A 15,493-nucleotide genomic window follows, 5' to 3' on the forward strand; every position below is an offset into this window, starting at 1 on the left:
TGGCTCGCTCGTGTCTCGTTTGTTTTTGCTTTGAGAGGAAACAAATGTAGCTGTCGTTACTGTCTTTTTTGTTGTCGTTGGCGGCTCCCACTGTTGAACGAATGGGAATTGAAGGCATTAGGATTGAGGGGTCATTTTATCAGGTACGCCTGCATTGTATCAAGTGTGCCGATGTGTATTTTGGTCTTGTAATATAATATTGTGGGTGCTCCTGCCTAGGGAAAGGTGTTTATAAAAATGGAATGAAGTTAGTTTTGCATCCTGCCAGGGGGAAAAGAATGTCATGGCCAGATTTGATAGCACAATTTTAATCATCTCCTTTGCACAGCACAGACAAAGAATGGCTGTTAGGTATTTGTAACCAATTTTTATTGCCAGTCTTTTGGATTTGACTAAATAACTATTTTAATGTAGCTGTGGCAGACTATTTATTTTATTTATCTTTTGATGTAAACGTGTATACTTTTCTTGTTTTTTGGATTCTGTTTCTGTCTTTGATTTGCAAAAACATGGTCCATTCTTTTCATTTTTTTTTGTCTTTTGTTTTCTCTCCTGTTCAAACAGATAAAAAGGTTTCTATTGAACATGCAAGCCATCGTAAGTCATTTAGCCACTTTTTTTTTCCTTTCATACTCCGTGTTGTTTGCCGTGACTTCCTAACATCTGTGTTGTGTTCAGTGTTATTGTCGTACGTTCCCTCAAAATAGGATGTCTCGCCTTACTTTCATGCCTCTGAATCACAGTGTCCTGCAATTGGTAATAAATTAAAATACACAGTGTGTGTGAAATGAAGAGAAAGTTGCCAGTTACCAGCTGTGAGGTGGAAAGACAGCACGGTTGATTTGTTCAGCTAATCTGTGATTTGGTTTAGCGTTAAAGTGATGCTAATTCCTTCAGAGCAATGTGACATGGGCTCAGGGGAGTGAGGCTGGAGTAATGCACCTAATTCCCTATTGTTCCATTTCTGGTAATAAGTGCGGACGCCTGTCGGATTTGGTTCCATCGTGCCACATGAGCGTGGAGGCGCTCCCCTTCAAACAAGTCTGCCCCTGGCTTTCCTGCGCTTTTTTCACCCCTTTCCACTGTTACTCGTTGTACATCACCTTCCACTTCTTTCTTGTTCTTTGTCGTCTTCTTGTTCTGCCTTGTCAACAAATAACCTTAGCAATCTCCTCTCTATTTTTTGTTAACCACCTGATTTTTTTCTTACCTGTCTTGTTTGTCTCCACTCATGCAACTTACCTGATATCGACTTTTTTCATTTCGACAAGGTTCTGACTGCAGTATGGGAAAAGTGTGAGAGTTCCGGCATTGTCTTGTCTATCGCGCGATGGTGCCACCAGTTAGAACACTCTTTTCATAGTGTCTTACTTTTTTAGAGTCTGGTTCAGTCGTTTCTGCACTAACTTTGGCACACTCTAAAATAGTCTGTTTTTAAAAACGGTCAATTTTATAATGCAGACAGGTTCTGTCGTATCTGGTTCATTTAGTTATATCGTTAAATTGGAACAGGTTTACTACACAGTGAACTATCAAATAATAAAAACTAATATGCAATTTGAACATTTTTCAAATCAACAGGTCACAATGCACTTTTCACGACTTGCAAGGCATTTTTTTGCCATTCTGACATTTTTATTTGATAAAGCTCAAGGGTAGAACTCATCAAAGTAGGATTTTGACACGCAGCTGAATGTTGACAACAGCGCCAGCGTCTTGAGAGCGACGCGTCGCTTCTTGAACGTTGTCATTGCTGACAACATTCCGCCTCAATTACGGCTTTCACAGAGGATGGTGCGAAAAATTAATAAAGGGTGGCTTACTTGGCTAGCGCAAAAGCTGCTAGTGCCTTCAATACCTTCACTCGTTTGTATTGTCAACACATGCATTTTTGTTTAACACATGGGCTTTAAAGTAAATTACTATTCACAACTGTAAGGAGAGCCCAGGAGCAAATAAAAACAGCAATTATGCCTAATTGCTGTTTTGAGTAGTCAGGGCTGAAGAGGCTGCGTTGAGCCATCTAATCCCAACCGGCAATCAGACAGCAGGAGAGGAAAGAGATGGAACTCGGTAGGGAGCAGGTGAACATGAGGCCAAGATCTTCATCCGGGTTGGGTTTATGTCTGACGATCATTTTTACTTTGCTGGATTATCCTTTACAACCCCAAATCCAGTGGAAAGAGAAAACATTATAGCAGGAAGATTGGCAGATCCATCAAATTACATGCACGTGTTTATATACTAGAAACGGCACGATTCGTTGAGATTGCTGCTCCTCCTTAACTGTTGTAAAGTGATTCGCTTTTTACATTTTTTTTCCTCAAAGAAACAGGCGGATGACGAAATCCTCTGTCCTCGTTTTATATTTTTAAACTTTGGACGAAAGCCATATCTGGGTCAACCAAACCAGGTCTTTATATATATATATTTTTTTTTTTCTTTTACGTTTTACCGTCAACCATTCACACTCACAATCATACCTAGGGGCAATTTAGAATGTTCAACCAGCCTACCTGCTTTTTGGGATGTGAGGGTAAACTGGAGTACCTTGAGAAAACCCACACAAGCCCGGGGGGGGACATGCAAACTCCATACAGTGAAGACTGACCTGGGATCGAACCCTCCGTGACCGGACGTTTGGTCGCCAGACTTTTGGTCGCCGGACGTTTGGTTGCCCGGACCCAAACGTGCGTCGACCAAACGTCCGGGAACCAAAAGTCCGGCGACCAAAAGTCCGGCGACCAAACAAGGTAAAACAACACGGTCTACGCATCAATCAAAGCCAACAATGGCCCTGAGCAGTTTCACTGAGCGGACGTGTGAGTGTATAAGAGTTTGTATGTACATGAGTTGTCCCTTTAAGAAGCTACGTCAGTCAGGGTCTTAACAAGTTCTCCAACAAAACACAATAAAAGTATGTGAAATTTTGAGCTTTTCTTTAGCCTAATAATTAATAGGGCATTATGACAAAATAATAATTCACAGTTTGTATTTAGGGAATTTGAGCAACAATTTTAAATGGTAATTATCAATAACCTTCCTGGCGACCAAACGTCCGGCGACCAAAAGTCCGGCGACCAAACGTCCAAGTACCAAACCCTCAACCCCAGAACTGTGAGGCCGTTGCGCTAACAACTCAGCCGCTATCCTATTATTGATGAATTCAAAATTGTGTGTGTACTCGCGATACTTACTAACCTCTCTTTCCCTTGAATGATTTTTTAATGTGAACATTGGTGTACTCACATTTTCTGAAACATTTTTTTTCAGCACCTGCTCCAGAAATGGGTGTGGCATTCTACGCCGGTATAGTGGGGGCGCTTCTGTTGTGCGTGATTCTGGTGCTGTGCGTGGGCGTATTGGCGTACCGCCGCGGATGCGCCCATCTCCACGGAGACATCACCGACTCTTCTTCTGCTCTCACTGCTGCCTTTCACCCTGGCAACTACAAACCTCCCAGACAAGGTAAGGTATTATTAACACAAACAAACACACAGCGTTTTCTTTTTGCCTTTTTTCCCCCTTGATATAGACTTATGTTTTCCCATTTGGTTTCTACTTACAGTACATCTTTCTATTTTTGTCCGGAATTTTTTTTTTATAGCGTCATACCATTAACACCACTCAAGTAGACAGTTCTCCCTTCTTCCCCACATTCCTTTTTTTTTTAGAGTTCAAAGCATTTGTCATGGTATCTCTTCTCTTGTTCGGACCATCAAATATTAATTAGCAACATTAATCCAGTTCACTTGCATCACTTTTTGCACTCTCAGCTGTGGGCAGCTTCATTTTTGCAGATAAGAGAAAAGCCTTTCTCGAACTCTTGTTTGTGTGTGTGTCCACAGATAACCTTCACCCTCAGCATCCATCAGCACCCCCCGACTTGACGGTCACAGCGGGAGCATTCCGCGGGCCACTCTTCTCTTTGCAGCAGAGTGTTAACGAATGCCACCACAAAATTCCCATGACCACTTCCCCCCTGCTGGACCCCTTGCCCAATCTCAAGATCAAGGTTTATAACTCCTCCACTCTTTCCTCGCTGGAGATCCCCGCTGACGTGTGCTCAGCAGACGGCGAGATCCTCAGCCTTAAGTCTGTGGGCACTGGAGGGAGGGAGCGACAATTCCACAGCCATACGTTGTCCAGAGATCCAGGGTTGAGCACCAGCGCCACCCTGGGTCATCTGGGGGGGCGTCTCACCATCCCCAACACAGGTAGTCAATGCATTCCATCGAGAGACAACACCTAAAATAAAGGACCTTCGTGTGAATAATGGAGAAAATATAGACATGTATATACATTTATCAATTCTACCCACACACTTACACACTGAAAGATTCGCGCACAGGTGCCTGAGATAATGGTGTTCATGACATCACGGGAAAGGGCGGTTAATTTAGGATGCTTTCTTGCCTGTTAAATATTTTTTTCGTGAGAGCGATAGATAGAGAAAGACTTGACGGATGCGCTCGTAACATAACATACACTTCAAATTTAACTTAAAATCCTATACACACACTTTAAAAAAAGTTGTAATCTTACTTTACACTGAATTTAATCCTTCTTGTGCAATAACCTAGGCAAAGAGATTAATGTATTCCACCTCGGCTTTCCAAGCGAACTTTCTGCTTCTCCATACGTATTGGCGAGCTAGCTCAGTCACGCGTACACTACTCATGTTTTTCGATTATTTCATGCTTAATATTGATTGTCATCATACGCCTTGTCTTTGCACTACCCTTCATTGCACCAAAAAACTGCAACGCTCCGCCCAGTGCTCGTAGAGATCTTTGCACGAGGGAGAAGCGGCGAGAAAGACAGTGCGCTGAAATCATAAGCAGCCTCTCGCGTCTCGGCCACCTGGCTGTCTCGTATGCTCGTATCTCAAAATTTGTCTCGTATCTCAAGGCAAATATTTTCTCGGAATTTTACCCGTATCTCAAATTCCTCAAATGTCAAGGTATTACTGCATATTTAATATAAAAAGGGTCGATATATGGTTTTTAAAATGTAATGTCCCCATTAGGTGTGAGTCTGCTGGTCCCGCCTGGGACCATCCCCCAGGGGAAGTTCTACGAGATGTACCTCATTATCAGCAAATGGGACAAAACGACGTAAGTGTCCATTATCTCGGCGCAATTTGCCACGCACGTGCACGGGGCCGCGGGCCTTAATCTCACTTGAGCGGGAAATATCGCGTTGTGACTCCTCTTCTTGTTCTCCTGGAAGTCGAATGTGACATTTTGGCAGCTTTTGAAACGAGCCGTCTTCGCGTGACGTTCACAGGTTGCCGTCTGAAGGCAGTCAGACGGTGCTGAGCCCCGCCGTGAGCTGCGGTCCATCTGCTATGCTCCTCAACCGCCCCGTCGTCCTCACCTTGCCCCACTGTGCCCAGTTAGACACGCCAACACTTGACTGGACACTCACACTCAAGACGCAGACCCACCAGGGAGCATGGGAGGTAAGGCTGCGTCGCGACGGAAATGAGACAGTGGTCCCCATTGGACGCTACTGTTGAGACCCACTTGGCTCCTGTTATCTCCCCCAGGAGGTGCTGACGGTGGGAGAGGAAAGTTTGTCTTCTCCCTGCTATCTGCAGTTGGAGGAGGAGTGCTGTCACGTTCTCATGGAGCAGCTGGGCACGTACGGCCTGGTGGGTCAGTCGTGCCCTCCGCAACCGGCCTGCAAGCGCCTTCAGTTGGCACTCTTTGCGCCCAAAGCACCCTGCCTCTCCCTGGACTACAGCCTTCGCGTTTACTGCATCCACGACACGCCTCACGCACTCAAGGTTGGTGAGGGCATTTCTTTTCCTGAGATCTTTTGAAGGACTGAATGCTATCCCACGTTCCTCCGAGTCACTCAGCAAAAAGTTGTTTGTGAAAAATATCCTTTTCAGACTTGAAAATCACAACAATTTGAAAATTCGAGGTTTTAACTGCCTTTGAATACCTTCAGTTTCACCTTCACTTTTTGACTTGCATCACACCTTTGCCCTGAAAAATACGGATTATTCAACAAGGTATCTCTGAAATGTCAAATTGTGGAGTGCCTATTTGGAAATCCGAATATTGGGCAGCACATCTCAAAAGGATAAAGAAATCTATCATTCACGGGTCCTTTGACGTTTTTTGGAACGGCTTTCAACTATCTGCTGCCGTGGTAAATTACAATGACTTTGCTTGCTGGTTGTATAATGACAATTTTAATCTTATCAGAGGTTTCAGAGGGTGTGGTGATTGCCTAAAAATAAAAAAATAAGCATAGACTCCTTATTGAAATAAGATGGTGGGATGTTTAGGGTTAGTAACACAGTGCCATTAAATCAGACGTCTCAAACGGAATCATTCCCTGGTCTCTATATTCAAAAAAATATGTATGAGTTATACCGTCTCCTTAATCTTTATGAATGCATGAAGAGTTCTTCAGCAAAAGATTGTTGACCTCCCTCATTTCTCTGCTTATATTCCTCAGCGCGTCTAGTTGAGTAATGAAATGTTATGCTATAATTCTCAAGTATTGCAACTTTCTCTGTGCATACATATACATAGCTCGCTCTTAAAAATTATTCTGTCTCCCACTTCCCTTGAAATTGGCTACATTCTCTCCAAGGCAGGTTTTGAGAAATATATGAACAGGTGACAGGATATATTTTTCCTTTCACCTGATATCACTTCGGAATTATGTTTCAATCACCAGACTGTACCTATTTCACCTGAGATCACTTAAAAACTTTAAATGTGCTGTAAAAGTAATTTTCTCAAGTTGACATTTCTTCCCTACATTTAAGCACGTTGTTAGGTTATATGTTGATTTCATTCTCCATTGTATGTTATACTAAAACGGGTGACGCGAGATGTGCAGACAGTGACTAATTTGTATTGATATATTTTTAAAAGAACAATATACTGCGGCAGACTGAGAAATATACTCAAAAACAGCAGTCTTCTCCTTCATAATTGTATTCAGCCGCGGATGTTTCAAACATGCATGATTGTATTGAGAGGAAACGTGCTAACCACATCAATGCTAGAAAGCACCAGGCTGACAGTCGCGGCCAACTTGCGAATTTGTCAGGGTTGTTGACATCGGTCTTTACTTGCGCCCAATCCAACAATTTATTCATTTTTTTCTTTGACTTTACACTACTACAGTGGTACCTCGACATACGATCGTAATCCGTTCCGAGACTGAGACCGTATGACGAGCTTTTCGTAACTCGAGCGGACGTTTCCCATTGAAATGAACTAAAAACAAATTAATTCGTTCCAACCCTCTGAAAAAACACCAAAACCAGGATATTGGATTGGAAAAAATGTTTTATTTCTTCTAATTCGCCATATATTGACAAAGTAATAAATAACGCGTGGTTTAATAGTAATAAAATGTGTTTAATAGAAGTAAAATTAGACGCATTTCGCCGGGGATATAGTCAGCGACATACATACGGAGGCGGGGGGAGGTGTTCGGGGAGACTTTATCCACGGCAACAACGCACTCGTAAACAAACAAACAAATTTAAATTCACTTGGATAAATATATACAGACACTCAACGTTTAATGTAACTTCACACAAAACTGAATTCTAATTTTGTTTTAATCTCTTTCACCTTTGTAACGGGTTGACCCCACCCGGACGTTCCGCCGGAGTCTTCAAAACGAACGCATCAAGAGTTGTTTGGAACTTGCCGCTTCCCCGTGTCTGATTACCGAGTGTATTCCAGATCTTTTCTTTGCAAAACTCTGCCGATTCATTGTTGTTTACCTTGTATGTAAATGTAGACCAATGTGGGGGAAAAAAACGGGTGTGGAAATGCAAAGTCCGCCCAGTGCTCGTAGATATATTTTATACACGAAAGAGATGCAAAAAAAGACAGTGCCATGGCCACCTGGCTTGGTCGCATCACGAAATTTTGATCGTATCTCGGGCGAATTATTCGATAGAAATTTCCGTCGTAACACGAGCATGTTGTATGACGAGCGGTCGTATCACGAGGTACGACTGTATTAAAAACTATTGTTGGGCCTTCATAAACACTTTTTACAGTGAGACATTTTCATTGCCTAAGCCACCAATCAGAGAGAAAATGTCACCAAATATTACACTCCACTATTTGTAGGAATTAGTATTTATAATGCAGACAGTAAGACGCGTATTGCTCTCATCGTATGTGCAGGTATATTTAATGCCCAAATCCATAGAAAAATCAATACAGGGATTAAATGCCAAAGCCTTTCTTCTTACAGGAAGTGCTGGATCTGGAGCGAAGTCTCGGTGGGGTCTTACTGGAGGACCCTAAACCACTTCTGTTTAAAGACAGCTACCACAACCTGCGTCTGTCCATTCACGACATCCCTCACACTTACTGGAGAAGCAAACTACTGGCCAAGTACCAGGTGAGCACCTCTTTCACGACGACACGTTGTGGTTGTTAGAAAAAGAAGATAAATGTGAAAAACACACATTGACGACAATAGACGGACAACCGAGAAGTGTAACAGAAAATGTAAACAAATCATAGATGTTCTCTTGTTGAGCTTCATTTGGTCTTTCTACCAGGAGATCCCGTTCTATCACATTTGGAGCGGCAGTCAGCGACCTCTGCATTGCACCTTCAGCCTGGAACGAAGCAGCTTGGCGGTATCACTGCTCTCTTGTAAAATCTGTGTGCGACAAGTGGAAGGGGAGGGACAAATCTTTCAGCTGCACACCGACATCCAGGAGGTAACGGCAGCCGCGCTAGACTGTCCTCCAACCATTTTTTCGCCACTTTTTTTTTCTTCTTGACTCCATCCAGACGCTCCCCCCGCACTCGCCGCTCCCCTCAGCAGGCTCTTGCCTGCCCTCTTCTCAAGTAGGACCATATGCCTTCCGCCTGCCTTGCTCCATCCGCCAGAAGATCTGCGCCAGTCTGGACGCGCCGAGCGCCCGAGGGTGCGACTGGAGATTACTGGCGTGCAGTTTAGGCTTTGACAGGTCAGCCCTTTTACTCTTTCAAGACCTTGCTTACACTTTCATGCTGTTTTTATCCCCCCCAACTAGCCAAGGCACACTTTTTACATTAGGAGAACTAATATCACTGTAGAGCCCACCCAAGTTTGCTCATTCACATGTAGGAAATTATATTGATTTACAGTCCCACTTGATTGCAAGTATTGCGTTCCAGTTCACTCCCACAATATGGGAAATCGATGAAGGGATGCCTTATTTAAATTTTCCGCAGGCATGTTTTCATAGCATTGACAGCACAGGGTTTTTTTTTTTTTAAAACCTTTAATCACATAATCAAACCCCAAGACCAAATAAGTTGTATAAAATGTAAACAAAACAATACAATAATTGAGCAATATGTTTAAAAAGAAAGAGGTAATTTAATGGTTAAATTCCTCAAATTTTTGGCCATTTTCTCATTTGGAATTTGGTGCCTGCAAAACATTCCCCAAAAAAAGATAGACATGTTTACTACAAACTACATGTTTAAATGCTCTTAATAATGAACATTTGGATAGTTTTTTCAAGCTTTTTAGGTGGACTTTTTCCCCCCATTCTTGCTTGATATACTTTTTCCCCCCATTCTTGCTTGATATACAACTTACATGTGATCAGCAGGAATGTACCAACATAACATTGATTGGATGTCAGTACATCTGCTTCAAAACCGCTGAGTACCTTTAAGGTCCCGACCTGCTGCTTTTCCGCTTTTTGTCCTAAAAGACCCATTTTCCTCATCATTTTTTTGAAAATGTCAACTTGCCCGACCTCATCACACTAGGTATTTTGATGGTATTATAGGTGGCCGATAAAGAAATCTCCAAATTCCTAAATCTACATGAAGGAATTTCCACTTGACTTGGTAAATATTAACTCCTCCTTCCCCTCCCCAAAGGTACTTGAACTACTTTGCAACAAAGCCCAGCCCCACAGGAGTTCTCCTGGACTTATGGGAAGCTTGTCACCAGGGTGACGCAGATCTGGTCTCTCTGGCGACGGCGCTAGAAGAGATGGGCAAGAGCGAGGTGCTGGTCGTCATGACGACAGATGGGGATTGTTGATCGGCGACTAATCATGAACATGCCTATAAATATTTCCACCACGACACAGATGGTAACGCATTTCAGTTCCTTTTCCAGTACGCCATATTACCTCTCGGTCACCTCGTCGCCAATCATTCCCCTCGCCGCTCCGTCCAAATCCTCCGAAACGTCGTCGAGATCTGAAAGCAAGCTCGAAGACGCTTCGTCCTTAAAAGTCGGAAACTGACCACGTCCGCGTTCTGTATATAAATAGAGCCGCTGTCAGGGTAAAAACAAAAACGGAATGTAGTCGGTTGGCATCCCTGAAGCCGGAAGGATATGACAAAAGCAGACGTGGGATTACCCACGTTTGAGTAGCGGCATGGAAGCGCCTGATTGAACGCCACTTCGCACCTCGGGCCATTCGCCCGATTGCTTTGTCACCATTGTGAACCTCGGGGTGCAGAAGCAACCCGAACGGAGTTTCTGGCTCTTTGGCCGCGGGGCGAATCAAACCGGGACGAGGGAAGAGCTCTTCTTATCTCGCCATGTTGAAGGAGTGACTGTTTCTATTGTACTAACGAAATGCCTCAAAGCCTTGGCGTGCACACTATATCATTGCAACTGGCAGGGGATGCTGGTGTGTAATCTCTCCTCCCACTTTGCAGCCCTCCTCGCCGGCGAGAATTCATCGCAGGAGTTCTCTGGTCATCCTTTAAAAGTTTCCTTTGCGGTATAGTTTTTTAAGTTAGCATCCATATTTGGGGATTGTTTATCATTGCTCTTCTCTTTTGGTTCCCTGTGAACCATTTCCAGGGACGTAGTGGATTTTTAAGCAGAGGGCAGCTCACTCTGTCACGGGGGTGACGCCATTTTTTTTTTTAAGTGGAGCCGCCAAAGTCGAACGCCGTCCCTTGAAGGATGCAGATTCACCTGTCTTTAGCGTTCAATCTTACAGGCAATGTTTTAAGTAACGTTTCAGCCCTCTCGATGGTCTTACACGTTTTTATTCTGTCGTTCACTGCAAATCGAAACCATTTTTGTGCTCAGGGCAAAGCTCCGTCTGATATTTAAAAAAAAAAAAAGCCAACATTTGTGGAAGTGTCCTCACAATTGGACGCAACACAGCATTTTTAACAAAAGTATATCAGACTAAACAATCCAATCAAAAGCACGCTGAGAACAGAAACGTGTTCGAAGAACGATGCTGCCACCTTGTGGTTACACCTATTTCTATCTGAACTCTTGCTATTATAAATAGAAAACATAAACAACATTTGATAACATGCTTAGAAATATTCATGCATACACTTTAACTGCGATGGAATGTTTATTGAAATGTCCAATCCATTTTGACAGGGAGAGGCTGTTCAAAAAAGATTGGACGCTTATAGAAGCCGTTGAGTCGATTATACGCTGCATTTTTTTTCAATAGATTTGTGAGTCCACTGTTTGTTGGCAAATTGCAAATTGATTTTCACTGCTTAACTTTAGCTGCTCTGCGTTCAGCAACATGCTTTCTTCGCTTACACTTCAAGCGTTCCACTTTGGGGGTTCCACTGGATTAAGAAAGGTGGGTTAAAATGTGCTGGGAGGGTTCACAGCTCCGTTTGTCACAATTGATGAATTGGCAAAAAGTGGATGACTTTTACCTCGAATCTAAGCTGTAGCTCATTAAACCCCCAACCCTGTTTCCTATGCTGCCTGTTTTGTGGTCAGGACCCTCAAGCTATTTTCATTAACAGTGTTACCCCACCATCCTTTTTTTTTCTCCAGCTATTTTCAGAAAGGAAACGCTGGCTGACAATTATCACAGAGCGTGTAAAAATAGAGAGGGGGAAAAAAAAGTGTTGACATCTTTGAAATCTCAAAACCAAAAGAGCAGAAGTATCCCTTCTGCAATGGGTGTGTACTGGTTTTTATTTGATTTTTTTTTCACATCCTACCTTTATGAGCGATTGTTTGAACGTTTGGCTGCTCTAACCTTGGTTGGTTGTGTGTACGTGCGATTGTGTGTGTGTGTGTGTGTGTGTGTGTGTTTCAGGATAAGGCGGGGTGCATATTTCTTAAGTGCTATGCAAGCGCAAAAGCAAAGAAAAGCATCTTGACTTTTTTGCCTCCCAGAAGAGTAATTCTATTTTTTCAAATAAGAGCATAACATAGACAGGGTTTTTGATTTTGTATCAAACAAAAAGTGGCATCGAATTGCTTGACTTTGTTTTGTTTTTTCTGTGGTGTGATTTTTCTGGACTGGATAATCAAATTAATGATATGGACGCTATTTGTGGCTTTCTTGTTGCGGGTACTGGTATTGTAGACCAGTATTTATTGTCCCACGATGTTGGGGGGATTCTTTAATGTAGCTCTGTGTTGCTGCCGATGGACTTTATTCCTCTTTGTTCCTGTTTGAGAAGACTTTGGCGCGGAAAGAAATTAAACGTTTTTACAAATTAAAAATGTATTTGCGTGACATTTGAACTCTGTTAAGTACCAATTGTAAATAAACATCTAGCCTTCGTACCTGTAACTAAAAATAATTTTTATGCAATAAATTATATTTCTTAGTTTACAAATAGCTTGTGTAGTTTGTTGTTATTGTTGAGAAAGCCTGACATTACATTATTACGGCTTGGGATCATCACTTAGGCGTGCTTATCAGTGATTTGCAAAGTGCAGTTAAAACATTCCAAATTCTGTTGTATTTGATTTTAAATCATCAGCGTAAATCTTTGATTTTTTTTTCCTTTTTCTTCTCCATACAGGGTGTTTTTTTTTTTTAAACAAGCCTTACTATAGATGGTCTTTTGTTGTAAGAAAAAAAAGCAGTTCTATTTTTTTTTAAAGAAAAAGCCTTACTATTCATGGTCTTTTAAAAAAAGACCTTATTCATGGTCCTTTTTTAAAAGAAAAAAGCCTAATGATCTTGTTTGTTTGTTTTTATTTATTTATTTAAGAAAAAGGTCTTTGTATGCATTGTCATTTTTTAACAGGAAAAAAGGTCTACTTTTTTTTTTTTTTTAAAGAAAAATAACCTTACAATACATGGTCCATTTTCCCAGGGGGAAAAAGACTTACTGGACATGGTCACTATTTTATTTTTGTACAAAAAAAAGATAGCCTTACTATTTTCTACAGCTTTTATTGGTTAAAAAAGACCATGTATGGTAAGGCTATTTTTTGTACAAAAATAAAATAGTGACCATGTCCAATAAGGTTTTCCCTGGCAAAACGAACCAAAGAAGGCTTCATTGTATTGTATACAATATCTGCTTTTGTATACAATACAATGAAGCATTCTTTGCATTTCAAATGTTAAACTTTTAATGGAGTCAGATGCCCTGGAATAAAGGTGAGTTAATATAAAATACCAAGTAAAAACTGTTCAAATTAGTGTACTGACACTGTTTTATAGCATAAAGACCACAAAAATCACCCACTATTCTACGTCATCCTCAAAACATTGAGTTGGGAGGACAAACCACCTCCTAGAGCACGGTAAGCAAGCCACCATCTTTTCCACATTCAATATGGCGGGACAATATGGGCGTGGTTACGCCTATTGGCGACCCAGCTGGTGTGTTGTATGTAATGATAGTTTTCACTGCGAGTGCTAAGCACCCGTTTCCAATTTGTCATTGTTCTGTTTTCACAAAAAAATCATTTATACCAAAATTGTCAATCCAACCTTCTCCTAGCAGTTAACGTCAGTCTGTATATTTCATCGCCTTGTCTGGAAAAAGGGAAAATAGCACTGAGCATTCACCAACTTATTTTCATTCTTTATCTTGATCGTTTATTAAATTTCTTGTAAGGTCTGTCTTTCCTTTAATAATTGTTTAACAACTCCCAAATAGCTTGGTTAAATCAACTTTTCCCTGTTTAGATGCAGCTCTTCCTGTGTGTCCAGAAACACTCACCCTTGGGGTTAAAGGAGAGGATCCTGTGCCAGGTCAAGGTAAAACACCTAAGCCTATCTATTGAATCTCCAGTTTCTATATATGATAACTGTTGCTTTTTCCCCCCGTGTTTTTCCTATTTAGCATCAAGATGCAGCTATTCAGTTGTGCCCAGGACACACTCACCCTTGTGGTTAAAGGAGAGGGGACTGGGCCAGATCAAGGTAAAACACCTAATCCTATCTGTTGAATCTCCAGTCTCTATATATAATGCTTTTTCTTTTGGCATGCATCTAGAATCTGGAGCATCTCCAACTGATCTTCCTTGCAGATGTGGTGTCTCTAAATTCCACACTCTGAAGAATGTTGGCAGGTTAATGTATAATATTCATCCAAATTAATTAAAATATAATCATCTTGTATAACTCGATGTGATATCAGAATTATATCACCATAGTGAGGTTTCACTGAACATAAGTTGTTTCTTCCCCCATCTTATAGGTAAAGGCCACACACAGCGAGACATTTTAGTCAAACATTTGTGCAGTATTTTCTATTCTAAGTGTTTTGTTCTTAGAATTAGATCCTCCCAAAGAAATTTAAAAAAGAAAAAGACAATGGATTCTGTGCATGTCTGCAGGTGGAGAAAAGACTGGCCACACCAATCAACACTTCAATGTTTTCCTTTTAATAAAATCTTTACTTTTCATGTTGCTTGCATTTTTTTGCTGAATAAGACTTGTATATGATTCAAGAACATTAATTTTTCCATTTCTCAAAATAGATTGGCATAGGCCAGCCAGCATTTAAAAATGGAGCAGTGCAGACGTCCCCAGGTAAATGGATGGAAAATCTCCCCTTGGTGTTGGAATTCTGGAAGAAGAAAAAGTCAGGGGCCTATAAATCAACAATAAAAAAACCTAGTGAGTTATTTTCTATCAATATTAAAAGTATTGTTACCAGGAAGGCCTTTCTTCCTATAACACCACTCAAATGCATCTCTCCTTCACTCAGTCAGCAGGGCTTTGTCCCACTGCAAAAGGAGGCATGCAACATTAAAGCTGGGGGGGTTAGATGAAACTATTAGCTATTATTTAACTATTTGAATGCACAAATGACCCACATTCATTTCCCATATTATTGCATCCTGGATGAGTTTTTCAGGGGGGGAAAATATTTTACCACCATATGTTTGAACTTGAGTAAAAATAACCCATGTACTATTGTTGAATGGATGTCTCACTTAGGTTTTGTCAAAACTGCATTTAAAACTAAAAATGAAAAGGTCCAAGCCCTGAGGTTTTCCTTTAAGTGAAGCCCAGGGTAAAAGGTATACGTATACTATTCTACAAGTGTACGGTTTATTCCTTACACCTCCAATGATGGCACTTATGTGGGTGTAGTTATCCACACAGGTTCTTGGTATCAAAAATCAACATCAGGCCAGTTAAAGTGCATTTTCATTGCAAATTTGAATGTATTATAATGAAAATCAAGCCAATTGAGCAAAGCCTTGAATATTGAACGCTGACAATTATTACACGGATAGAGAAAATAGAAACTAGTAGTTAAAAAATGACTCC

General features: G+C 41.4%; 1 protein-coding gene across 3 annotated transcripts in view; it reads left to right on the plus strand.

Annotated features, from left to right (window-relative positions):
• unc5b (unc-5 netrin receptor B) overlaps positions 1-11,038 on the plus strand; it is a 42,995-nt gene extending 31,957 nt beyond the window's left edge. For 2 of the 3 annotated variants that reach the window (XM_077613464.1, XM_077613466.1), the window contains exons 8-17: positions 565-597; positions 3,274-3,468; positions 3,849-4,217; positions 5,030-5,117; positions 5,290-5,464; positions 5,552-5,791; positions 8,248-8,397; positions 8,561-8,725; positions 8,799-8,977; positions 9,888-11,038. In XM_077613464.1, the coding sequence (XP_077469590.1) occupies positions 565-597; positions 3,274-3,468; positions 3,849-4,217; positions 5,030-5,117; positions 5,290-5,464; positions 5,552-5,791; positions 8,248-8,397; positions 8,561-8,725; positions 8,799-8,977; positions 9,888-10,053 (1,760 nt within the window). In that variant the 3' untranslated portion in view covers positions 10,054-11,038. The remainder of the gene's footprint in view (positions 1-564; positions 598-3,273; positions 3,469-3,848; positions 4,218-5,029; positions 5,118-5,289; positions 5,465-5,551; positions 5,792-8,247; positions 8,398-8,560; positions 8,726-8,798; positions 8,978-9,887) is intronic. The other variant, XM_077613465.1, reaches the window with a different exon arrangement.
• The last annotated feature ends 4,455 nt before the right edge of the window (positions 11,039-15,493 follow it).

This window comes from Stigmatopora argus, chromosome 11 (assembly GCF_051989625.1).
Source record: "Stigmatopora argus isolate UIUO_Sarg chromosome 11, RoL_Sarg_1.0, whole genome shotgun sequence".
NCBI classification, from domain to species: domain Eukaryota; kingdom Metazoa; phylum Chordata; class Actinopteri; order Syngnathiformes; family Syngnathidae; genus Stigmatopora; species Stigmatopora argus.